Source organism: Phyllostomus hastatus, unplaced genomic scaffold, assembly GCF_019186645.2.
Source record: "Phyllostomus hastatus isolate PE091 unplaced genomic scaffold, TTU_PhHast_1.1 phas_scaffold_585, whole genome shotgun sequence".
NCBI lineage: Eukaryota > Metazoa > Chordata > Mammalia > Chiroptera > Phyllostomidae > Phyllostomus > Phyllostomus hastatus.
The window spans coordinates 494,450-521,412 of record NW_025334037.1 but is presented as its reverse complement, the minus strand read 5'-3'; the positions used below and the strand labels follow the sequence as shown (position 1 = coordinate 521,412).

The window sequence follows — 26,963 nt, the reverse complement described above, 5'->3', positions numbered from 1 at the left end:
AACTTTTTCTATTTGATTAAAAAGCATACTTTGAAATATGCATTCTTGGATTTTGATGGCCTTTTAAAAAGTTTATCATCTCATCACTGAGGCATGAAAAGAGAGTCATTGATTATTTTTGCAGAAGATGTTTGGAAACTCCTATTTTTGGACTTTCATATTCTTCTGCATGGACTTTGCTGAGATAATAATCTTACAAAAAACCACTATCCCCTGAACTATTCTAGTATTTGGTAAATGGATATGTGGTTGGAAAAGTATTGTTAAACACAAGTAGCTTTCAGTTTAATTTTAATCAGGATCATCAATCTATTTTTATTTTAGGAACCAAAGAAAAGTTTAATATTTTCAAAATATTACAGAGGACATTTTTTATCTTCATCATAAAAAAGAAGAAACATGATGATTTCCCTTTTAATTGAAGAGGAAAATTCTTTGGCTCGAAAAAAAGAAATCCTCTCTATTCTCAGTTGCCTTTAAAAATCTTGAACCTGTCAGTGAAATTGTGTAATCTAGTAATAACATGCCTGAGGCTTATTGCCTTTTCTTGGGCAACAGTATCAGCAAATGATGTGCTCTATCGATTTTAATCACATTGTTTTTACAGTTCCATTGCAAGGTTTTGAAAACTCACCAAGTAAATAGATCCATGGTTATAGACTCTTCCTTTCTCTGAAAATCTAACCATTTACATATTTTTCCTTCTTGATCAGTTGTTAAGGTATAACATAGACTAGTAATATTTTGGGAGACTGGTTTTAGCTAGGCTAAATAAAATGTTCTCCTTGATATTCAGAATTCATATATTTTAAAAATAGAATTGTTATAAATTCAGTATTTGAGTGCCTGTAGCATTGAGAATTTAACAGTTAACAAGCTGCTTGTGGGCTGGGCCCCCAAGCCGTTCCTGCTACACCTCAGCAGCACAGGTCTAGGGCACGCTTGCACGAGGTTGTGTTCTGAGCTGGAGATGAGCTCATTAGATGGTGGCTTGTTGCTTGGAACCCACATGGAACACTATTTGGAGCATCAGATTGAGAGATGATGACTTTGTTTACATGACAGGCCACTGGCTCTCTTACGCTAGGCAAGTACATTGTGTATTACATTCATAAGGTCTGAAACACTATTTCTGTAATTCAGTGATGACTTTCAATCAATAATCCTTATTTAATGGTGGCCTTTCACTGGATAGAAGATGACAGAACATAGTTCCTGTCCTGAAGGGGATCAGTGTTAAGAGAAAAAGTTTTTGTTGTTTTCTGTTTTTACTAAATTAATATGATTTCTACAGAAACTGGAAAACAGGGACAATGGCATCTGTTTTTGGTGTCTTGTTATAGATTGTTTGGAGTTGTCACATTTGCACAGAGGCACCAAAGGAAGAAAGTTGCCTGGATATCTCTAAACTGTGCAGCTGGTGCGGAGCGTGGTCTGGAGGGGCAGTGCCTTTTCTCATATGATGTGAAAGGTCTGGGTAGGAGCATCATATCACACGTTTTCTTTGCTAATGAGTTCCATGCAAAGTTGATGATTTGGGGTAGTTCATCTCCTCTGACATCCCTGGGAATATTTGGCATACAGGAAAGGCACTCTGACCACACTTATATTGATACGTTTTCTTAATGCAATAGTGTTGATTTGGTAAATGAAGTTTCTAAACCACTCAAATTTACCTTCAAATTCTTAATCTAATTGATCTATTGCTAATTGGATTAACATTCCTGGGTACATATTTACTTTGTGTGTGTGAGAGAACATTTAAGTTCTATTCTCTTAGAAAACTTCAGTTTTGTAACAGTTTTGACTGTTGTTGACAGTCACCATGTGATACATCAGATTGTGAGGATTTATTTGTCTTATGACTGGAGTTTGTGCCCAATGGGTGAAGTGATGGATGTGTTAATTTGGGGGAATCCTTTCACAGTGTGCAGGTATATCAAGTTATCGCATTGTACACTTTAATTATCTGTGACTTTATTTGTCAATTATACCTCAATAAAGCTGGAAAAAAAGATTCCTGAATAGAAGAACACTGTTTTCTGTAAGCACCGTGGGTGGAGCAGAGCTGACTGTCCATGAACAACCCTAGGAGTGAGTGGTTCTGCTTCTCCTCCGGAGTCTGTGGCGATGCGTTTTTTGGTTTCCTTAGCTACATGGGGGCCCACTTGCTCGCTCTGCACCTGTTATGCTCTGTTTTCTTGACAGGAAATCTTATTTCTTTTTCCTTTTGCACTTTATTTAGTGTTTCTAGCTAGTTCCACTGCTCCTCAGCACATCCAGCCTTCCATCTCATCCCTTCCTCCTCCTCACCATCCCCCTGCCCCCAGGGTAAATTCTCACAAAGCTGCTCTGCTGCAGGTGAGATCCAGATTGGGTGAGGTGAGTTTGGGGGCTGTGACTGGTTTGGCCTGGTTTGTGGGAGGACAGACAGCACGACTTCCCTGACAGTACCGAAGCCTTCCAGCAGAGGTGAGGTCAGTTACCGCTTCAGTTCCTTCCATGTCTGCTGTGCCTCGATGGGTCATTAGAAGGGGCGATTTCATCTTTGTAGGGTTTTAGGGCTAGAACGAACCTCCAGACATCGTAGTCTATGTTTAAATACCTTCTAGGGTTTCCTGCCAACTGGCCTCCCAGCCTGTGTGTGTATACTTCCAGCAACTGAGTCTTTCATCTTGCACAGTTCTGTTAGGAAGTCCTTCACAGTAGATTGAAAGTGGCATGTACCCTCCCTTTGAATCGCACAAAGACTCGTTCTTTAGGCCTAATCTTTTTCAGATCTATGAAGAGATTAAATTCCCTTCGTGATATCCCTTCTCCATACAACCCCGTCCTTTGATGAACCTGCCTGTACCCCGCCTGAGTGATTCATGATTCTGGCTGTGCCCCACAGAACGCACATTCCGACATTCTTCCTGTGCGTGTTATGCACAGGGATGGGTCTGTGGTGGCACAAAGGTCCCTAGCTTCAGGTTGCATATTTTGTACAGGGAGGAAAGACTCGGGACAACAACAGGAAATAATCAGGGAGAGGGTCCCCTACTTTTATCCAGTCTATTTAAACCAGACTTTTGTAGTAAAATATGTTCTTACCTTAAACTGTTAGTATGGGGACTGTATTTAAGATTATCCCTCCAGATTACAGTTTAACCAGTGAGGAGTATTATACCAATTGAAATGGAAAGAAACACTAATGGCACGCATCAACTGTGAAACATTTTTTAAAAATCTATGAAATAATGTAAATTTTAAATGTAGTATAAAATCCTTATATAAGGCAACACAGACCCATTTTGCTAATATGCCCTTTGTAGATACAGGAAACAAGCGCCGGTCTCCTTTAAAACACAATGCTGTGGTCTAACAGCTCATCGGGCCACAGCTCCTCCGGCTCTGTGCATGTGCCGCGGGAACGAGGGCTTGGAAAGTGAGTTGTAGTCACTTGGCGTGGTCTGCGTCGTGTCAGGCGGCCCACAAGTTCTTCACGTGAATAGAACACATTCTTGATGGAATTGACTGACTGTTTAGGTTCCTGTAGATACAGTTTTAGGAAAGAAAATGAAAAAATTGCTTTTGGGGAAGAAAATTGTAGCTAGTTATATCTCATAAAACCATTCTTGTGTTCATTTTCTTGAGGAAATTGCTGTAAGTGTATCTTTTAGGGTCAATATGTAAGAGACCTTTTTATGCTTAAATAAAAGCTCAGAGTTGTTCCATTGGCTTATCTTAGTTCTGAAAGTAAAATGAAAACCTTTAGCCAAAGGGAAGCGCATACATTAGTTAAATACAGGCAGGATCTGAACTTCTTTGTTTGCATATTGTCTAACACCTGTGCTGTCCAGTCTTTGGAGGCACAAAGAAACACTATTATATTAGAAACTGCTTTGGTTTTCTAATATATCTTTTTATATCTAAAGTCCTGTTTAAACATAATTCCATGGTTCTATAGAAGTTATTCATCTTTGTGTTTACATAAAGATATGTTAGGTTTGCAATACTTGATTAATTTTATGCCTCTAAAATATGAATGACATTATATGGCCTGCTAGAAAGTAGATTTATTTTAGTAACAAATATTTCATATCAATTCATAAATGAGAAAGAAAGAAATGTGAGTAAACATTTATTCTATTTTGGTTTTTAAGCTAAAATAATTAGAATTCAGCCAGCCAAAAAGAAATTATATTTGAAATCTAAATCTTGTCAAGAAATTTAACATGCAGCTATTCAACCTATTGCTTTAGAATTGTGGTGGTGAGAATGTAGAACATTACTTTGGCAAATGCAGTAGTTGGTAGGTTGGAGAACAGAAATGAAACTTCGCAGTGAGTAATAGAGATTCCTATGCTTTCTGAGTATAGCTACTAAATACTTCCAGGGCCATGGACAGGTCAGAAACTGGAACGAGGAAGCCCTCAGCAGTCTGTGTCAGTGTCAGCGATGTTATGATAACATGAACTACTGAAGAATTGATGAGAAAAGCAAAGGAAATGCTTTCTGAACAGAGCTGAGAAAAAAATCACTTTTTTGAGTCACAAAACATCCATCTTAATATGGGAAATTTAATATTTAAAGATTCTGTTGAAAGCTTGTGTGTGTGTGTATTTGAAGGATATGGTAAGCATACTTTTAGGAGTACTGTTTATTATGAGTTCAGCTACACTTGAAATAAACCTTTACATCATGAACACGTCCTTCAGTTTCTTATAAAAAGTACTCTAAAATCAGTATTCTTAATGCATGCATAAAATAATGCCTTACACATCTGACGTGTGGCTTGTCTACCCCTGCAGAGAGAAAGCACTATTTTTTCTAAACAGAAGGGTTGTCGTTTGCAGATCTACTCCACCGCTCTGAGTCACTGACGGTTACGGGCTTATACTTAACCTGAAATGCAAAGCATTTTCTTCTATGGCCTGAAGTTAAATCATTTTGCAAAGTGTGTACAAATATATTCTGAGTGGGGTTTTGTTTTTTTTTTGCTACATATACTTGAAAAACAAAGCCAAGCATCTGTGAGAATGGCATATGTGTGTTTAGTGGCATCAGTTGTATTCTTTTTTCTCTCTCCCAGTCTGGAGCATGCTTTTTATGTAACTTTTCCAGTGCTCACCTGTATGAGTTTTAATCAAAGCAGGAAAATTTTTACATCACTTTTATAAAAGGTCATATTTATTGGGTTGACTTGTCCACAATTTCTATCTAATGATCTTAGCATACACTGTCCACATTACCTGGGATAAATATAAGTATTTAGAATTTTTACATCTATTCACAAATGAGGTTGGCCTTTTAAGCATTCCTTTCCCCTTTTTGAGATTACTGCTATGGTAAGATTGTGTTTATTCCAGCAGAATGAAATGAACTGTAGGGCCTTTCACTGCTTTGAAACAGTTTATATGGGAATCATCTGTTCCCTAAAAGTAGGAAAGAACTCGGGGAGAGAACTCCTGAGTGACATGGGTAGATTCTATGAATAAAAATAAAGCAAGGTAAGGACAGTGTGAATGGGCCTGTTGTCTCAGAGGATGTGGTTAGAAAGGGTCTCTCAGATGAGCAGAAACAACCATGAAGCGAGGGAGCTAGCCAGGCAAATGTCTGAAGAAAGAGCATCTCTGGCAGAGGAAGCACAGGGCCAAAGCCATGGAGAGGGTGTGCGCTGGGCAGATTCAAGGAACAGCAAGGGAGCTAGTGTGTCTGGAGCAAGGGAGAGAATGGTAAGATATGAAATCTGAGAAGTAAAGAGGGGGCAGTTTGGGGAGGATCTTATAGGCAAAATTCAACAAAACCTACACCTCTTTGTCATTTCTATTCAACTTAAATTTTATTCCTTAATCATATTTTTCTCTTTTTGACCTGACAACTCATGTAGTATATTTTTAATCTTTTCCTATTTTTAATGAAGGTTTAAGAATACACATTTTCTTAATACAGCTTTGCTTTCATTCTGTAAGGTTCGTGGCTGCAAGTCATGTCACCATCCCCAAGCTGCAGGAGAGGCTAGCAAACAGATCGTAATGAGCATATTACTGCCCCAGACAAAATCAGGATTCTGTTAGTAAAGAAGGATGGGATAATAAATATTGGATAAAATACTAGGAATATCATAAAATCCTGTGGACCCAGAGATTTTCCTTTGGATTCCCATGGTATATAGATTGTTACCAAGCATTGTGAAAGGAAAGATACCCAATTTATTTTATGAAACTAGCCAGATCTTGTATCAAAATCTGACAAAGGGGGCTTCAAAAAATTATAGACTAATTATATAAGTTTAACTTATAAATTTAACTATGAAAACTTAAAAACATGTCAGTTTTTCAGCACATTAAAAGAATCCTCCTTCATGATTATGTAGGGTTCATACTATAAATGCAAGAATGCTTTAATGTCAAATAAGCTTTTGATACACTAAAGCATATAAAATGATTCAATAAGAAAAAATATGATAATCACAATAAAGATTTGATAAAAGTCAGTCCTCATTTCTGATTTGAAAACCAGTCTTAGACTAGAAAGATATTTCTTTAATGAAATAGAGACACCTAACTTCTTATTCTGGTTCACTTTATTCAACTTCAAAGGAAAAGGCATAGTCCATACAAAGCCAGCCTTTTATTCTCCTGCTACAATTAAAACTCATAATGAGCCCTGGCTGATGTGGCTCAGTTGGTTTGAGAGTCATCCTGTAACCAAAAGGTTGCAGGTTTGATTCCTGATTAGAGCACATACCTAGGTTGATGGTTCAGTCCTTGATGCGCGTGTGCGCCCCCCAATCTGGATGCATACAATTCCAGTGGGGGTGCTGGTCCCTGGTCTGGGTATGTACGGAAGGCAACCAGTTGATGCTTCTGTCTTGCATGGATGTTTCTCTCTCCCTTCCTCTTTCTATAACAGCAATGAAAAAAAAATGTCCTCAGGTGAGGATTAAAAAAAAACTCTTAATGTTGAGCATTGGATAAGGTGTATAGGTCAAGACTTCTGGACAAGATGGGCTATGTTCTTCCCTCCTGCCATAACCACATGAGAATTACAACTAAAGTGTAGAACAGCCATCAGTGAGAGCCACCGGAAGACTAACTGAACAGTATTACTATAGCTAAGGACATAAAGAAGCAGCTGTGTTGAGACTGGTAGGAAGTTTGGAGATGCAGAATGGGCAGGCCCCACACTCACAGTGTAGAGATTAAGAATCAGGAGGGATACCTTGGCTCCAGAGGCCCCACTGTGGAGTGAGGGGACCCAGCCTCACACTAGGTTCCCTAATCTGGGACATCAGTGCCAGGACGATGAGTCCCCATAATCTGGCTGTGAAATCAGTAGAGATTGTGTCCCAGAGAACCATATTCTCTGATCAGAATGGTATGAAAGTAGAAATCAATTACAAGAAGAAAACGGAAAAGCACATGAACACATGGAGGCTAAACATACTGCTAAACAACAAATGTACTAACAATGAGATGAAGTCAGAAATTAAAAGATAACTTGAGACAAATGAAAACACGATGACTTCAAATATATGGGAAATAGCCAAAACAGTTCTAAGAGGGAAATTTATAGCAATACAGGAACCTCAAGAAATGAAAAATGTCTAAAAAGAGAAATCTAACCTAAAGAAAAAAACAATGGAAAACATCAATGAAACCAAGAGCTGGTTCTTTGAAAAGATAAACAAATTGATAAACCTTTAGCAAGACTCATAAAGAAAATAACACAGAGGCCCCAAATTTAAAAAAGAGAGAGAGAAATGAAAGAGAATGGAAAACAACACCACAGAAATACAAAAGATTATAAGAAAATGCTATGAATCATTATATGCCACCCAATTGGACAACCTGGAAGAAATGGATAAATTCCTAGAAACATATAAGCTTTTAAGACTGAATGAGGAAGATATAAAATCTGAACAGACCAATAACTACTAACAAAATTGAAGCAGTAATAAAAAAAAAAACTCCTAACAAACAAATGTCATGGGCCAGATGGCTTCACAGGAGAACTTAATTCAAAGAAGATTTAATACCTACCTTTCTAGACTCTTCCAAAAATTGAAGAGGAAGCCTCCCAAACTCATTTTACTAGTCCAGCATTACCTTTGTCTGATTCCAAAATCAGACAAAGACACTACAAAAGAGAGAATTATAGGTCATTACACCAGATGGACACTGATGCAAAAATCCTCAACAAAATATTAGTGAACCAAATTCAGCCACATACTACAAAGATCATATGCCATGATCAAATGGGATTTATTCCTGGGATGAAAGGTTGGGTCAATATCTGTAAATCCATTAATGTGATATACCACATAAACAAAATGAAGGCTAAAAATTATATGATCATTTTAATAGATGCATAAAAAGCAGTTAACAAAATCCAACATCCATTTACAGTAAACTCTCAGCAAAGTGGAGATAGAGGGAACATAACTCAACATAATCAAGGGCATATATTTCAAACCAACAGCTAACATTGTACTCAATGGTGAAAAGTTAAAATCTTTTCCTTAAGATCAGGAACAAGACAAAGATGTCCACTTTCTTCACTTTTATTCAACATAGCATTGGAAGTCTTAGCCATAGCAATGAGACAAAAAGAAGAAATAAAGGCATCCAAGTTGGAAAGGAAGAAGTGCATAAAGCTGTCATTATTTGCAGATAACATGACACTATATAGAGAGAACCCTAAAGATTCCATCAAAAAACTACTAGAGCTTATAAATGAATTCAGTAAAGCAGCAGAATACAAAATGAATATTCAGAAATTGTTTGTGTTTTTATATACCAATAATGAGCTATCAGAAACAGAAATTAAGAAAATGGTCCCTTTTACAATTGCATCAAAAAAACCCCACTTAGGAATGAATTGAACCAAGGAGGTAAAAGACCTGTACTTAGAAAACTATAAGACATTAAGAAAAGAAATGAAGAAAGTAAAAGAGCAACTACAGTGTGCTAATGGATAGGAAGTATGACCATTTTTTAAATGTCCATACTCCCCAAAGCAATCTACAGATTAAATGTAAATCCTATCAAAATACCAATGGCATTTTTCACAGAACTAGAAAAAGTAATCCAGACATTTATGTGGAACCATGAAAGACCCTGTGCAGCCAAAACAGTCTTGAGAAAGAGAACAAAGTTGGAAGTATCATACTACCTTATATCAAACTATACCACATTATTTATAGCAATCAAAACAGCATGATACTGGCATCAGAACAGACATATAAATCAATGGAACAGAATAGACAGCCCAGAAATAAACCCATGCCTATGGTCAATATGGTGACAAAGGAGGTAAGAATATACAATGGGGTAAAGATAGTCTCTTCAATGTGGTACATACATACAAATGGAGTATGACTCAGCCATAAAAAGAAGGAAATATTGTCAATTGCAACAAAATGGATAGACATAGAGAGTATTATGCTTAGTGAAATAAGCCAGTCAGGGAAAGACAAATACTATATGATTTCACTTATATGTGGAATCCAAAGAACAAAACTAACAAAATAGAAAAAGACAATTATAAAGAGAACATTTTGATGGTCACCCAATGGGAGAGGGGTGGGGGTTGGATGAAAAAGGTGAAAAGGATTAGGAAGTACACATTGCCAGCCCTAAAAATAGTCACAGAGATGTAAAAAGCACAGCATAGAGAATATAGTCAATAATAGTGTAATAACTGTGTGTGGTCATGTGAGTGCTGGCCTCACTGTGGTGAGCACTTCATAAAGTACACAACACGTCTGATCACACCTGAAACTAGTTTAACACTGTATGTCAATTGTAATTGAGAGACAAGTAAATAAATAAAAATAATAAAAAGCTTTGTGAAAGGTAAAGTGCTATCTAAATGTGAATTATAATTTCAATTTCATGCTCTTTGGAATAAATTTCAACTTCAAATGACAAGCGATCATTGGGAAGTATCAATAGCTTTGTTAAAGACTCAACTTTATAATTTCCAAACGGTTTTCCAGTGTAGCATAACAGATAATGATTTTTTTGCCCATGAGTGCAGTTTTATTCTCCTCATCTTGATACTACTTTATTGAGGAAAAACATAAAGATTATGTTTTTGGTTGACAAAACAAAGAAAGAAAAGGCATATAAAAGTGCCCTGTAGACAGGTGGAGGGGAAAAGAATGCAGCCGATGCCAGTTAACACACACCCCCCCCCCCCCCCCCGGCTCTTGCAAATGCTTGACTTTGTTTTTCAACAAAAATCTGTGACTACAAAATACAGGGTGGAGCAAAAGTAGGTTTATGGTCATGAGCATGTGAAAAAGTTTATTCTTGCATTATTATTATTTGTTAATTACTGTGTAGTTTTCCATACAAACAACTGTAAATGTACTTTTGGCCCACTCTGTATACTTTTAAATGGTATCCAAAATAGTACAGCACAAGACTGCAGTCCCAGCTACTTCTGGAAGTTTCTCCAGGTATCTTTCATATGCACTGCAGACCACATCCTCCCCTCTGTGCTCGTTTAGACCGTGCCAGCTCGCCAAGGTGTCATTGCCAGTAACTCTGGTCAGGTGAACCGCTGGGCAGGCCCATTTTCCACGCAGAGAAAGAAGCACCCATTGATTCCTGTTTTTGCTGTTTGAGTATAAAAATGAGGATACTTCTAATATTGCCTTGACCTTTTAGAATTAGGTGGTTTTATAAAATCAAATTATCCACTTCTTTGTGATGTGTACCATGTAACTTCTCTCACACAGTCAGTAGACCGAGGTTTAACTTTTGAATTACAGTAATGGATGCTTCACATCAGTGTTTTATGCTTTTTTAAAAACCAAAGTCACATTAAGAAATACATTTTATAACCTGACCAAGTGTACCCACACAAACATTATATATATAATTATATATATATGATTAAAGTAAAAGTTGCACAGAACTTGCCAAGAATCTATGCCAAATACCCTGATATTATCTATTGTTTTATTTAAAAAATCGATAATCAATCCAACAAACTGGCTTCTTTAGATTATGCTTTTCAGCAGTTCCATGGTTCTCAACAGAGAGGGTGATTCTTTTGATTGTTAAATAAATAAAATTTCTGGAGTCCAAGAATTCAGTTTTGAAAGAAATTAGAAATATATCCTAATTTTGTTGTAAATATTAACTTTTTATGTACAGACTGCTTTCGGTGCTAGCTGCCAGGTTTTCTCTCATTTCTAGGGGAGTGGTAGGATGAGGCGGAATGTTCTAAATGGTGTTTTGTTTTTTTTTTTTTTCTTTCCGCAGCTCTCGTGCATGAAGAGAAGCCTAGGGCCTGGTTAACATAAGGACCTCGCCGACTGGAAGCTACAGATTTTGCCATCAGCTTACCTTATCCTTTTTGGTCTGGTTCTTTCCCTCAAGCAGTGGAAACGTCCTTTTGAGTTGCTTTTGTTGCGGAGTTAAGGAAATGGCCGATAGTGGCACAGGGAACAAAAAGCCCACGAAGTGCCCCCACTGCTTGTCCGCCTCTCAGGAAGACGTCCTGTGCCTGTGCTCCTCCGGCGCAGGGCTTTCTCCGGTGTCGGTGGTGGAAATGTCCGAGACATCAAGCATTGCTTGTTCAGACATTTCGATTTCAATGGAGAAAAAAAAAGACCAACATATTAAAGATAATTCCTCTGGAAAAGATGGGGTAAATGTCAAAGATTCTACTTCTCAACGCAAGTTGAAATCACATTCTCTAGAGCTATCCCTAGCTTCCTTCATGTATCTCACGGGCCCTTGTCGGCTAATGCTTTGCCTTCTTAACGATTAAAGGAGCATTTCTCTCTTACATAAGAGGTGAACAAAGTTGATTAGTACTTTCTTTTATGGTATTTCCAACACTGCCCAAATTAATTATTTCCTTGGGTTGTAATTTGGAATGTTCTAGCTTTTTAAAAAAAATGATTCAAGTTGAATTAAATCTGAGTTTTGGGGCACTTTTTTCAATGCAGAATGAGTTGTGGTTGTGGTTAAATATAGGGTGGTTATTATTGAACACAATTCCTGGTTATCTAGATGGAATATCAAATACACTTTACAAAACCAGTCTGCACACAGTCTGTGACCACCCCTTGGGACTGGTTCGGATGTGCCCAGCTTTCTCTAGAGGAGGTGGTGTGGAAGGTTTCATTAAACATAGCACAGCTTTGGGGTCAGAGCGGGAAGTTTAAGAAAAGTTAGGTTCTCAGCCCTCAAAGTTGTACCTTTTTCAAATTTTCACCCTAAACTATTTTTTTTTTTGATTTGTATTACAATATAGTTATTGCCATACAGGCATCTCTGAATTAATTGTTAACTGGGTGAGTTGTTACTATGTTATTTTCATTGGAAGCATAATTTGTGAGTGTCTGGCCAGTAATCTTTTATGTATAATGTCTGAAACAATTGCTATGTTTTGAAACAAGAATGATTAAGAAAGTTGTGCAGTTGCCTTCTCGTGACTTGAAAGAGTCATTGAGGAGGTTCTGATCTGTCTGCTCTGCAGCTAACAGTGCACAGCTGACTGGATTTGGGGCTCAGATCAAGCAACTTCTTAAGGACTCTTTCAGCCTAATGAGACAGTAACTCATGAAGGGCTTACTTAGAATTGGAAAACAGACAGTGAGTGATCTTGTCTGCAGTAAATATCATGGCACACATTAAAGATTTGTCAGATTCTCTAAATTAGGGCTTTTACTTTGTCAACAAGTGTGTTGTATCTTAATATTACTTTTTTTTAAAAATTTTTGGTCTAAGCCCTCAAGAACCCCGAATGTAGAGAGAAAGATATCTCAACAACAGTGGAGTCGGGGCAACTTCACAGACGGAAAAGTCCCTCACATAAGGATGGACAATGGAGCTGCTATTCAGGTATTTAGAAAGCAAAGTGAAGCCACTAGGAACTTTCAGGTTTATTCTGTGTCACTCAGTGGTTAATGGCAAAAATGATTTAAAATAAGTCTCGAAGGAAAGGAAGGAAAGGAGAGAGGAGCTTTACTCTTTTCAAGTATGTTGGAGTCTTTACTACCAAAAATGCAGGCTGTTTTTTCTGGTCATAGAGGACCAAGTGGATTTTAATCAAAGTGGAGGGAATTTTTATTAGATAAAATGAGAACAGGATGGTCTTCAGGTCTTGCCTGTTGCTGAGCGCAAACGTGGAGTCTTTGTGAAGCCCTCAGCGGGGTTCAGATGGAGACCAGGCGAGGGCAGGTGGTTTGGCTCTCCTCCCTCGAGGCCACTTTTTGCTGCCTCTGATTGGATGAATACCAATGTTAGTTTTCTTAGGATTCTAATTATGACATACAGATATGAATTCAATATTAGTGCCATTTTAGAAATGAAATGTTATTTTAACAACAGTTTAGAGGAACCTCAACAAGAATAACCACAAAAGAAACTTGTATTAATGTTAACTTTAAAAATTATTTTAAGAGATATTTAGCAATATACTTGAAGTAATCAGAAAAACTTCCTGAGAAATTCTAACTTGAAAAGTTTAAGTCTTCTCTTTTAAATGAAAGGCCTATATATTTTTTAAAATTTACAAATTTACTGATTTTTAAATTAGTCATAAGAGCTTTTATAAAATAAAAATGTATTCATTGTGAAAAATTAGGAAAATACAGATAGAAAAGTGAAGAATATAAAAAAATCGTGAGCCAGATATAACCAATTTTAACATTTATTACCTTTGTTTTTATGCATGTATGTCACTCTATTTTTTCTTTTCCATTTCTTTCCTGCTTTAAATTGTGGAATATTCAAAGTATGCACATATTTTTAAGAAATAACCTTAACTAGGATAGTAGGGGTTTTTCTTCTTCCATTTAATGGACAGGCTTATTTGAAAGATTTTAAACATTTCAGTAGAGTATAAAACAGGAAGTTACAGTCATCCAGAATTTTACTACCAGTGATAACCACTCACTATGAATGAGTGTTTCTACACAGCGTAAGCACCCCCACGTATACATATTTTCAACACTTTTGTAATAGAATCAGATCGTGCATACTTTCACACTCCACACCATATCATGGACTTAGTCTCTGTCAAAGAAGATAGATCTCTTTACTATTTTAATAACATCTTCTTATAATTAATACAAACAAGAAGTCATTTTCTTCTTATTTTACCACTATGAAATGATGTCAAAGCAGATAGTTGAAGAAAAAGATCAGTTTATAAAAAACTAGCTGGACCATTGAGCTGTTCCTCTGCCCATTCCTCATTTTAAAGTCCTGTTGAAACAATATTAAAATTCTGTGCCCAAGTTGTGGTTCTGTATGTTTAGAAAGAAAATGAGAATTTCATTTTTAAAGGTCAAGAAAATTTGGGGAAATGGTTATAGAGTTGAGATATTTTTGTTCTGTGGGGGAATAAGGGGGTAAATGATCATTTAAATTCAGATTTAGTTCATTTTACATAATATAGAGCAGAGAGTAATGTATAAATGTAATAAAACTAAAATTTTTGTCTTATTTTAGTCATCTTAGTTTTTTTACTTTGATTCTCACTATTGAGTGGTACAGGGAGAGGAGCCAAAGTAATGATGTCATCTGAAAGCAGGTGTCCGGGACAGGACGCACCCAGTGTGAACCCGGCAGTCCCCATTCACAATGTTCATGACCGTGAATCTGGCGCTGCTCCTCGGGGGTTCAGCTTCACATACCCAGCCCCCCATTTCTCTCAAGTCTGTCTGTATAGAAGGATTCTGACTGACTTCTATATGTGTGTGTATATAGAAGCTCTGACTGGGTTTATTGATTGATTCATTCACTTATCAGTTCACTAATCCATTCCACATTTGCACTGCTATTCCTTTGGAATGCCTTCCTTGCCTTCCTTGGATTATTGGAAAAAAAACTCAATTTTTCTTTGCCTTTGTTCACTCACATGCCGGTCTCAGCAGCCACCTGTTTCAGAATGTTTACCTTTATTCTCCCAGGGTTTTAGCTCTGGTCTCTGGCCCCAATGTTGTTTTGTACTTTGATTTTAACTTATGACTTTATGACTTAAGAGTAATCCTGTCTCGAGTAGATTACACACTCTGAGAAAATGGGAATTGTTTTATTCAACTATGTAGCCCCCAAAGTGTAAATCACAAGGAAATATCTAAGGAAAGTCTAACATGTTGAAACTGAATTATTTCCTTCTTTCTTCCTTTTCCTTCCTTTCCCTGACCTCCCCTCCCCTCCTCTCTCTCCCTTCCTCCTTCCTTCTCTCCCTCCTCATCCCTTTTCTCTCTTTCCCTTTCCTTCTGTCTTTCCTTCTCTCTTTTTCTTCCTCCCCTCCCTCTTTCCTCCTTCCTTTCCCTCCCCTCCCTTCTCTCCCTCCCTCCCTCCCTCTTTCCCCCATGCACTAAACATGGATCTTTGGCCTACAAGGTTTTAGGGTAGGCTTTTTAAAGGATACAACAGAAACAGCTTCTTAAGGAGCTTCTACATGTCTTATCTTGGGGAAAAAATGAATGAAAACGTAAGCTAGAGAGTAATAACAGTGTTTGAGGATCAATGCGTACATGCTGAGAGAAGTCAAAAGACAGGAGCCCTGACTGCAGGGCAGAGTCAGGCGGGGAAGCCCTTCATGAAAGAGGTAAATAATTAGTTGGGCATTGAGTCTTCTGTTACTAAAGTAAGTAGAAAATAGGAAGACAGTGGCTACATTACCTGTTGCATGAGGAAGGTCCGAGTGACCACACAGAGCCTGAGCAGCAGCCCCAGGGATTGTGTGGCCCGCCTGGCCGAGGTGGCCCCGGTGGCCCTGCCTCAGCTGTTCTCTCACGCTCAGAAACTCTCTCAAGACCCAGACATTCTTTAATGCCCTGAAGTCGGTTTGGATCAGGGAGGCTGACTCCTCTCAACCAGATTCACAAGAAGTGGAAGTGTGCCAGAGTGACCTGCCGGTCAGGTCTCGCACCACCGTGCGAACCAGAATGCTGGCGCGGGCAGGGCCGGTGCACCGTGTGCTCCGGAGCAGGAGACAGATGGTAAGCAGCAAGATGCTTGGTCTGCAGAGGTGGTTTTTACTTTCTTCCCAGTGGAGATTTGTATTCAAGTTTCTGTGACATACCACCTTTTCTAAAACAGAAGGAATAAAACAAAAGTTATTTTCAATAGAAATAATGAAGATAAAGAAAAAACATTACTTGATAAAGAAGAAAGCAGTAGTTCAATGGCTAATATGTGTTAGTTTTATGGTATAGCTCTTAGAGTTTTGGGATAATTTGGGGGGGTGAGTGTATTTTATACACATGTAGATGTATGTGTATGTTAATATTCCATTCCTTTTTCTTAAGATATTTCATTAATATTATAGTTGCAAGAGACTCATTTTTATACTTTTCAGGTTTTCTACATTTCCCCATTAGGATTTTAATGATTTTCCTCCAAAGGACATTTAATGAAATTCATCAAGGCTTATTTTTATTTAATTAAGATGTGTTTATTAATATTGAAGCAAATATGTGGTGTCTTCTCTTTGATTTTACCCTGAAGCAGAATCTCTCTTCCCTTGGGTGGATGTCTGTCAGTATTATGTGTTCATTTTTAATATCCAATGAATGGCAGAGAGAGACAAAGGGACTCTTACTTTTTTATCCAGGAAATCTATACATTTGGAAGAGTATTGGGAAAAGGGAGCTTTGGAATGGTCATTGAAGCAACAGACAAGGAAACAGAAACTAAGTGGGCAATTAAAAAAGTGAACAAAGAAAAGGTAAGGCTTATTAGCAGCGTCATACCAAGAACAGTGCAGGGTGGGGGGCAGTGCAGGGTGGGGGGCAGTGCAGGGTGGGGGGAAGTACAGGGTGGGGGGAAGTGTAGGGTGGGGGGGAGTGCAGGGTGGGGTGGGCAGTGCAGGGTGGGAGGCAGTGCAGGGTGGGGGCAGTGCAGTTCTTTACACTAACACACCTGCCTCTGACCTTTCAGGCTGGGTCTGGGCTCCTCCCCAGGGTCTGTAGGCATTTCTGAAGCCTTCTGGGTAGGGACCAGTTCTTAAACTCAGGTGGATAAGTGTATCTAGAAAAAACAAATGTAAGGATAGCTAACATAGTCAGTACAGCCAAATATAGGCAAAGTCTATGCCAGAGTGAGTTGAAGATAAGCTCTGATTATCAGTGTGTATAAGTGTGGGGCTATTGGCTGTAAATGTCTTAGCCAGAAATGAGTCCTGGGACTCTCTCCTGATGTGGTTCTGCTCTACTTTTCTCCGGTTCTCTCCTTCCCATTGAGTTCCCGTTTCCTCAGTGTCAGTTTATTCTGTTTATTCATCCTACCTGCTCTTTTAGTTTGAACCACCTTTTCCCCAACTGTCTGCTGTACGCTTTACTCGTACCCACTGTACTCCTCACTGGATTTCCCCTGGGCTGGAGAATGGCTGGGCTCGTCTTTAGGGGGGAGTCTGAGTCCTCCGGTTTCACACCTGATCATTTCATCAGCTTTTTAAGAATTTCTGTTTCTGGGGAAAAATTACGATGTTTTTTCCTTAGCTTTGTGATGATAAATACTACAATTACAAAATGAGGTAGTAGGTTTTTAAATGTATTCTTTAAAACAAATGATAACAAATTGCATACCATTTCTCCTTGAAGATTAATAAAGTAATTTCTAAATCTTAATAAAGGGAGATCCAGAGGTTTTCTAGAAATCTTCAGAATTTTAAAGCCATGGTGCTACACGGAACATTACTCCCTTTGCCCCTTTGGCATCAGGTGGGACTGGGGTTTAGGGTCAGGGCGATACTCGTGTAATCTGGACACCTGCTTGTGGTTTTCAGAATTCATAGTCTTGTACACGTGTGTTGATGCTGAGAGTTTTCAGTACACTCAGGTAGTAAGATGAAATTATATAATTGATACATGAATTGGACTGCACATCACTGCGTAATATGTGGGTCAGGCTGTTTGGGGTGGGAGGTAGGAACAGAACTGAGGTGGATTTTAGGAGAAATTGTGGTAACTTTCCATATCTAGTCTAGATAGAAATTCACCCCTCACAGTGGCTATTTGCCTCAACCCTATTCGGATAACTGTAAAATGTGACTTCCACCAACATGGGTAGGGCATAGTAGGTGGGAAGTTTTGGTTCAAGGGTAAAGTTGATTGGAAGCAGGGACGACCCTAGGTAAAATTTTATCTTAGGTAAAGATGGCTTTATGATCGACCCCATTGCAGTCCTTTCAGAACTATTATGTACTCTCCTAAGCTTGGGGTGGGGGGCGGTGCTGGTGTGTGGGGAAGGCGTGAAGAAGGAGGAAGGGCTAAAAATCTTTGTTACCCTTTCAAAGATGTTTTACATGCTTGAGGATAGTGCTTATTTGCAAATAACAATGGTCATTTGGATTCAATAGGGGTGATGACTGGGGTGGTGGCAGCAGTGGTGATGGGAGAAAAGTCCTAAAATTTCTTAGATGACATTGTGTTAATGGAAACTCAATGACTTGCACCCTGATTGGAGGCCTCGTGTGCAGGGGCGGCTGCCTGTGCCTTTTGCTGTCAGGTGTGGTTAAGGGCTACCTATAAGGAAATGAAATAGGAGTTAGGTTGGTTGGAAGTCAGGATCTCGATATCTCTCTCTTGGTTATTAATTTTTGAGGCCTGGGGACCAGGAGGTGATATAATGCAGGGCTAAGTGTAGACTCTCACTTCCTGTTGTTTCCATTGATGTATATACATACAATCAAAGCAAAACCACAACAAAACAGAAAACTACTTTGTTTTTATTTTCTCCAGCGGATGTCCTTGGAAAGCAGATTTTGTTTTTGTTATGCTAACATCAAAGGATCAACATGATTCTGAAGGAAATACCAAAAAGCATATTAAAAATTGGAGTAATTTTAGTGAGGTGACGGAGACCATACTGTAGCTAACTTACAGGAACAGTCCAACAAACAGATGTGGTTTGAGCAAAATTGTATATAAAATTGGAGAAAGGAGAGAAGGGGCATAACTTAATTTTATTATGGAAATAAGTTGCATGTTATCTTTTGAAAAAGACACTTCTCAAGAAAATGTAGAAAAATACAAGAATAACTAAATTTTATTTTGCGGTGTGTAGCAGTGACATTTGTATATGAAATCTGTGCTTCCTCATTATTGAAGGCTGGGAGCTCTGCTGTGAAGTTACTCGAACGGGAGGTGAACATCCTAAAAATCGTGAAGCATGAGCACATCATACATCTGGAACAAGTGTTCGAGACGCCCAGGGTAATGCTCCAGCAGGTGCTGCATTTTGAAAGTTGTTATTATTACAAAATGAACATCATTTCCTTCCGCAGTAATCCCTTTGGGGCATGGTTGCTCATGTCCTTGGCGTGAGTTTGTCAGTGAAGATTGATGAGAGTGTTCTGGAGGACTTTTATTATTGATTGTATAATTAGGTGTCTGATGATTAGATTGATGGCTTTAGTGATAGTTTTGGGTGGCATGTTGAAAACAAATGTTTAAAACTGAAACAACTTCATACCCAACCCAGCAGTGATTAGAGCTTCCTCAGAGATGGCTTTACTTCCTCTTTGGTCCTTGGTTTCTCCATTGCAGTCTCTTGGAATATTGTCATAATTTTGCAAGGTTAGCCTTATAATAAAGTCAGCATGGGTATATTTGGCACTACATAGAAGATATTTTGTCATCTGTGTCTTGTCAATGTGTTTAATCTTCATTCTCCCCCTAGATGTTAATGTTACTTTCTTCGAATGCATGTCATTTTTATTTAGAGTGGTTCTGAAGGCTGGGGATGTGCCATTCTGCCTCCAGACTGTCAGCACCTGTGGCTCTGGTGTTACTCTGCCTGGAGGCAAAATAGTGATTAGACATGTGGACTCTGGGGCCAGATTGTCGGTGCACTTGAATTCCAGCTCCATTATTGGCTGTGAGACCATGACAAGTTACTCCACCTCTCTGTACCTCTGTTTCCTCATCTGTAAAATGGATTTCATAATAGTGTCGACCTCATTTAATTGTTGAGTGGTTAAATGGGAAAATGGATATAAAGTATCTGTCTCCTTAGATGTTAGCTGTTGTTTCCTCTGTCAGTCTCTAAGGCAGTAATAGTCAGGTTGGGTTATGCATTATGCTTGATTCATTAGGAGTGCTTAATAACTAAGGAAGACCACAGCTTTCCTTTATGGGAGCAGTATGTGGCAGTGGTGCTGGAAGTCTTCTCTACTCTCAGTCTTAAAGTTGTGATTTCTTTTTGTTCTTATATATATTTTATTGATTATGCTAATCCAGTTGTCCCATTAACCCCCCTTCATTCCCCTCCACCCTGCACACCCTCTCCCACCCACATTCCCCCCCTTTAGTTCATGTCCATGTGTCATAAGTTCTTTAGCTTCTACATTTCCCATACTATTCTTGCCCTCCCCCTGTCTATTTTCTACCTACCATCTATGATACTTATTCTCCATATCTTTTCCCCCCTCTACTCCTCCCACTCCCCTGTTGCTATCCCTCCATGTGATCTCTATTTCTGTGGTTCTGTTCCTGTTCTAGTTGTTTGTTTAGTTTGTTTTTGTTTTAGGTGTGGTTGTTAATTGTGAGTTTGCTGTCATTTTACTATATGTGTTTTTTATCTTCTTTTTCTTCTTAGATAAGTCCCTTTAACATTTCATGAAATAAGGGCTTGGTGATGATGAACTCCTTTAACTTGACCTTATCTGAGAAGCACTTTATCTGCCCTTCCATTTTAAATGAAAGCTTTGCTGGATAGAGCAATCTGGGATGTAGGTCCTTGCCTTTCATGACTTGGAATAGTTCTTTCCAGCCCCTTCTTGTCTGCAAGGTCTCTTGAGAAATCAGCTGACAGTCTTATGGGAACTCCTTTGTAGGTAACTGTCTCCTTATCTTTTGCTGCTTCTAGGATTCTCTCTTTCATTTTTACCTTGGCTAATGTAATTATGATGTGCCTTGGTGTGTTCCTCCTCGGGTCCAACTTCTTTGGGACTCTCTGAGCTTCCTGGATTTCCTGGAAGTCTATTTCCTTTGCCAGAATGGGGAAGTTCTCCTTTATTATTTGGTCAAATAACTTTTCCACTTGGTTGCTCTTCTTCTTCTCCTTCTGGTACCCCTATAATTCGGATGTTGGAACGTTTCAAGATGTCCTGGAGGTTCCTAAAGCCTCTCCTCATTTTTTTGAATTCTTATTTCTTCATTCTTTTCTGATTGTATGTTTTTTCTTCCTTCTGGTCCACTCCATTGATGTGAGACCCAGTTTTCTTTCTATCACTATTGGTTCCCTGTGCATTTTTCTTCATTTCACTTATTGTAGCCTTCATTTGTTCATCTAATTTGTGACCAAAATCAACCAAGTCTGTGAGCATCCTGATCACCAGTGCTTTGAACTGTGCATCTGATAGGTTGGCTATCTCTCGGTCACTTAAAAAGATTGGTTCTGGGGTTTTCATTTCTTCTTCTGTTTGAGCCATCTTTTTTTTTTTTTTTGCACCTGCTATGTATGAGGGGCAGAGCCTTAGGTTTTCACCAGGGTGGGGCACCCCAGTCGTGGGGTTGTGATGCTGTATGTGGGGGTGGTGTCCAAGAGGGAACAATAGCAACTGCTCCACTCTCCATTGGACTTCAGTCCCTTCCTCAGTGACCTCTCCTGTGAGGCTGGGAGTCTCTCCCTGTGTCTCAGCCCCCACAGGTGTTTTCAGTCAGTGCCCCAAGGCTCTATTTCCCAGCACTGCGATCCTGGGTCGGACTCAGTGCCTTGCTTCACAATTGCTGCCTCGCTGGGTCTGCCAGATGCCACCCCTCGGCTGGGGTCTGCTAGCCGCCGCTTGCGCGACCAGGGTCCGCCCACTGTGGTCTTATGTGCCCAGTCCCAATGCTCTTTGTGCCTTGACCCCTCTCTGCCTGACTGCCCGACTCCGCCCCTCCTACCGGTCTCGATGAACATGTCTGTTTTAACTCCTTGGTTGTCCAACTTCCATACAGTTCAATTTTCTGTCAGTTCTGGTTGTTATTCTGTTTCTAAATTGTTGTTGTCCCTATCTTGGTTGTGCAAGGAGGCACAGTGTGTCTACCTATGCCTCCATCTTGGCCGGAAGTCCTCAAGTTGTGATTTCTTTATCCTCAAATATTCTCAGAATAATTTTGCTCTTTGATTATCAGTTTTAGGCAACCTATCTGATTAGGTTGTGCCTTGGTGTGGTTTTTTTCATTGTTTCTTATGCTAGTGGATCATGGAGCCTCTTGGATCTATGAATTAATGATTTTCATCAAATTCAGGAAATTTCTGTCCATTATATCTTTAAATATTGTTTTGCCATCTCCCATTTTGGGGACTCCAAGTACATATGTTAGGTTGCTTAGTATAGTCCATAGCTTACTGATGCTGTATTGATTTTTTTAGTCTTTTTTTCTGTCCTCTCATTTAGCATAGTTTTTGTCGTGACATTTTCCAATTCAGTCACCTCTCTTTCTGTTGCATTGTATGTGTGTTTATCTTTTTCAATGGAAATTCGATTTGGTTCAATATTTCCTCCTCTTTCTTAAATATAGTCATGATAACTTTTAATATCCTTTTCTACTAATTCTATCATTTGTGTCATTTCTAGTTCAGTTTTATTGATTAATTTTCTTTTCCTTCATCACAGGTTATATTTTCCTGTGTCTTTATATGTCTGTTAATTTTTTATTGGATGCTGGGTATTTTTATATTTTTATAACTGTATTTTAGCTTTATTGTGGGACACAGTTAAGTTACTTGGAAGCTGTCCGATACTTGTAAAGCTTCCTTTAAGCTTTGTTAGGTGATGGCAGAGCAGTCTTGGGTCTTGGGCTAATTTTTTTCTACTGATGAAGAAAGACCATTCAGAGGACTCTACTTGATGCCCCAGAACTGTGAGATTTTCCACTCTGGCTAATGGGAGTGCAGACTCTCTCTGACCATGTATAAGCTCCAGCCATTGTTCCCTCGGTTCCTTTTGGACGGTCTCTTCCCAGCCTTTGGTGGCTTCTTCATATACACGTGCTGATTAGTGTTCTGCTGAAAACCTGAGGGTGATCCTCTGCAAGTCTCTGGAGCTTTCTCTGTGTACAGCTTTCTCCTCTTTGGTACTCTTCCCTGGGCACTGCAGTTGTCTTGGCCCCCCTGGACTACCAGCTTCATCTCCTCAGTTCACGGAGACCCCTGGACTCTCCTCGGATTGCCGCTCCCTGCTCTGCGGTCTGGACGCTCCCTCCAGACAGCAAGCTGGGATGATTGTGGGCTTGCTCGTGTGTGTTCCCCTCTCAGGAACTCTGCCCTCTGCTGCCTGATGCCTATGTCTGAAAATTGTTGCTTTGTATATTTTGTCCATTTCTCAGGTTGTTTTAGGAGAGAAGGTACTCCATATTGGGCACAAGTGAAGGTCCAAATCTAGAATAGTTTGAAGGCAAAGGAAACCATTGTCTGTGACTGTTGTTTCATGTATTGCTTGCCCTTGATTCATGTGGGTCAGATCTGCCTCCTCCCCTCCCCAACTCACACAAGTGCCTAGACCTTCTGCTGAAGCCGTCTTTAGAATTACTGGAAGTTGCTGCCTGCTTGGTCAGGCCATGGTATTAGCACTGACCATCCACCTTGCTTGTGTTATGGTATCTTGTGAGTCTAAACATTCTCCACATTTACACAATGATTTCAGTAATTATAAAAAGCCTGTTAAAAACCTGTTACTGCTATAATTTTTATCACTGTACATACTTAAAACTGACATCAGTGCATATTGTATGCACAGCTAACATAGCTGTTCCTTCCACCATTTCATGTACTGCTGTTCTCTGCCATACTGTCAGCAGAAGAAATGTGGCCTTGTTCAAGAGCGTATTTGTGTTAGACTTTGCAGAATAGTTACTTATGAAATTCTAAGGCATTCTAAGATTTAGTGAATCAGAATTTTGACTATAAAAAGAAAAAGTTAATCTCTTCCTGTTCTCATGCTTGCTGACTGAACACAGAAATTACATTCATAGAGATTGTAGAATAGAATCAGACCCCTAAATTTCAAAAACAACAAAAATCTAGCAGCACAGAGTAGAATGGAGATGGAGAGGGTATTCAGTGACTGAATTGCAACAGGTGTGAAAAAGACCTGCGTTTCAGGTGACCATGAATCTTCCTGACTCAGTGGGCCACTTGACTATTGTCCCACCTCGAGCGGTCCCAGTCTGCATCTGCAGAGTCAGCAGACGTGGGGTGGGCGCTTTGCCTGTGGCTCCTGCCCCGTACAGCCAGGTGGTCATGAAGTCCCACTGTTTCTTTCTCCTAGGTTCCTTTCACACTTTTTTCTTCTTCCCCTACTGGTCTCCCTTCTGTGCCTCTTACCCACCCTCCACAAGCAGGTCAGCACACGCAATGTGCTGCCAGATCTGGCGTGTTGCCTATCTTTGTACGGCCCATAAGCTAAGTTTTTTTTTAACATTTATAAATGGTTGAAAGAAATGTAAAAGCGTAAGCTTTCATGACGTGAAAACTATATGAAACTAAAATTACAAAGTCCATAAATAAAGTTTTGTTGTATTGTTTATGATTGCTTTTATGCTATAACAGCGGAGTTGAGTAGTTATAAAAGTGATTGTATGGCCTGCAAAGCTTAAAGTATTTATTGTCTGGCCTTTACAGAAAAAGCTTGCTGAGCCCTGCTCCACTTTACTGTGAAAGTGTTCATTTAGAAATGCAAAATCAGTAATAGCATATACCTTTCCCACTTCAGACACCAGCTTAAAAATTTTCAGTAGCTCCTTGCTGCATATGGGAAAAAGGTCCAAACTCCTTTGTGTGATATCCAAGACTCTTTATAACCTGGCACCAACCTGATCTTTCTGGCCTCACCCCTCACCACCAGTCTCCTCTCTTGTGCCCTACCAGACTCCCAGTGCTATTGTTAGTGGCAAAATAGAACCAGAATGTAACCAGAACTCGGTTCAGCAACCTCAGCACTTGAGTTTTGGCTAAGAAAGAACTCAAAACCAAGATTCAAATTATAACAGAAACTGTATTTAGAAAGTCACAGAAGTAGAAAAAGTGAGCCCACTGGGCTGTGCGGGCTCAGGAAACAAGTTACAGAGGCAAAAGGACGGGCCCTTGGAGCTTAGGAGAAGGAAGGCCTGGGGGAAGAAGGAGGTGGAAAGGTGAGGGAGTACTCCAGACAGAGAGTGTCGCTGGGTCCTCTGTCCCGAGGGGTTTTATCCCCTTTCTAAAGGTGGGGGGGGGTCTTGGGGGAGGTGCCAGAGGAGGATCTCAAAGGAATATTCAGCAGCTTTCCAGGTGTGCTCTTTCAGGGTCCTGTTCTCTGTTGATTGGGTGGCCACAGGGCAGGGGTCATTAGTCTTCGCAGCAGGTCCTGATGTCAGTCACGGCGTCACTCCTCTGGTTTGGCTGCTTTTCTGGGCCTGGAGTTGAAATACAGCTGAGGTCTAAGTGTTATTAGTTTGAGCAGAACTCTGATTCTGTGGTCAGCAGACCTAAGGCTTTGTTCCTAAAATAATGTTATGCAGTCAGAACCTCATTGTTCTGAGGGCTTAAGGCCAAGGGAGTAACCGTGCAGGGGTTTGGGTAGGAGTTGTAAGGGGCTGTTCTCTGCCCCTCATTCCTTCTCTGAGGAATTCCACGTGACCACTGGCATGCCCGGGGAGGAGAGGTCAGGGGAGGGTCCAAACCGCATGGCTAGTGATGTGCTAGGGGAGGAAAGGTCACCCTGGGGATGGGGTCCCATCCTACAGCTGCCCGTTGCTAGGCACCTGAGACTTTCTGCCCCAGTGACCTTCCATGCATACCTGGCCTGTCTAACTTTGCATATTTTGCTCTTGCGCAACTGCCTGCTACACAATTAACACTGAGATGTTCGTCATTCTTTTAACAGCCAGTGCCATTCCAGGTTTTGTGGTCTCTGCATATACCACATGTTCTGCCTATTCTTGTCCATGTTCTCTATGCCTGTATTGCTATTCGGTCATCCAGACCTGCCTGTGATGTCATCTCCTCAGTGGGCATTCTTTGGGCAGATACTTCCCTCCTCTGTAATCTGGTATCAGGAGCTCCCCTCTTCTGTCAACACTCATCATCTGATATTGCAGTTGTACAGACTGGGTCTTATTCTTCCATGTCCCTCTGGTATCCTGCATGGAAGCTTGTACATGACAGATGATAAATATTTCTCAGTAGACTGATGTGAAAGTTGTGAACATATTTTTACTATATATGTAATATATATAACATATTTAAGATCCCCACCTGTATAATTTGCTCTCTCCCTCTTTTAAAATATATAATGCCAGAAAATGTACCTGGTGATGGAACTTTGTGAGGATGGAGAACTCAAAGAAATCCTGAGTAAGAAAGGGCATTTCTCAGAGAATGAGACGAGGTGGATCATCCAAAGCCTTGCATCAGCGATAGCGTATCTTCACAATAACGGTAAGAGGAGGATCCTCCAGGTCATCCACTCCGTGAATGCAGACATCACTTTTGTTCAAGGGTAATTGCATTCAGGATTCACAGTCACAGAAAGAGTGCCAGCCAGCATGGAAGATTTTATTTAAACATTAAAAAGTTTTTCCTTTTTTAAAAAATATATTTTCCTTTATAACTTATTTTAATTAGAAGCAAGGCAGGTGTACAATTACGTTGTCCATGGACAAGGATGAAGTTCGAATATTTCTATTCAGCCATTTGAAAAGCAGCTATTATCAAATCAAAAGTAGATGAATCAATAAGTGAAATTTCTAAAAACATTTATATACAAGGTCTGTCCAGAAAGTATACAGCCATGTAATGTGAAAAATAGAGACATTTATTGAAGAAGATACAAGAGACATTGTACATAGGACAATGACGCCTTAGTCCCCTGCAAAGTAGGTGCCTTGGGACCTTATACAGTTCTCCTAATCTCCATCAGCTGCCCTGTCATATTTTCCTGAATCTCAACAATAGTCTGAAATCTCATCCCTTTCAAATGTGATTTTAGTTTTTGGAAAAGCCAGAGTCACAGGGTACCCAATATGA

The 26,963-nt window shown here is 39.6% G+C and overlaps 1 protein-coding gene across 2 annotated transcripts in view; it reads left to right on the top strand.

The window, feature by feature from the left end:
* Positions 1–11,424: 11,424 nt before the first annotated feature.
* The window catches only part of STK33 (serine/threonine kinase 33), a 58,951-nt gene continuing 43,412 nt past the window's right edge, over positions 11,425–26,963 (top strand). For both annotated transcript variants that reach the window (XM_045825610.1, XM_045825609.1), the window contains exons 1-5: positions 11,425–11,649; positions 12,738–12,851; positions 16,582–16,695; positions 19,079–19,183; positions 26,237–26,375. In XM_045825610.1, coding sequence (XP_045681566.1) covers positions 11,425–11,649; positions 12,738–12,851; positions 16,582–16,695; positions 19,079–19,183; positions 26,237–26,375 — 697 coding nt within the window. The remainder of the gene's footprint in view (positions 11,650–12,737; positions 12,852–16,581; positions 16,696–19,078; positions 19,184–26,236; positions 26,376–26,963) is intronic.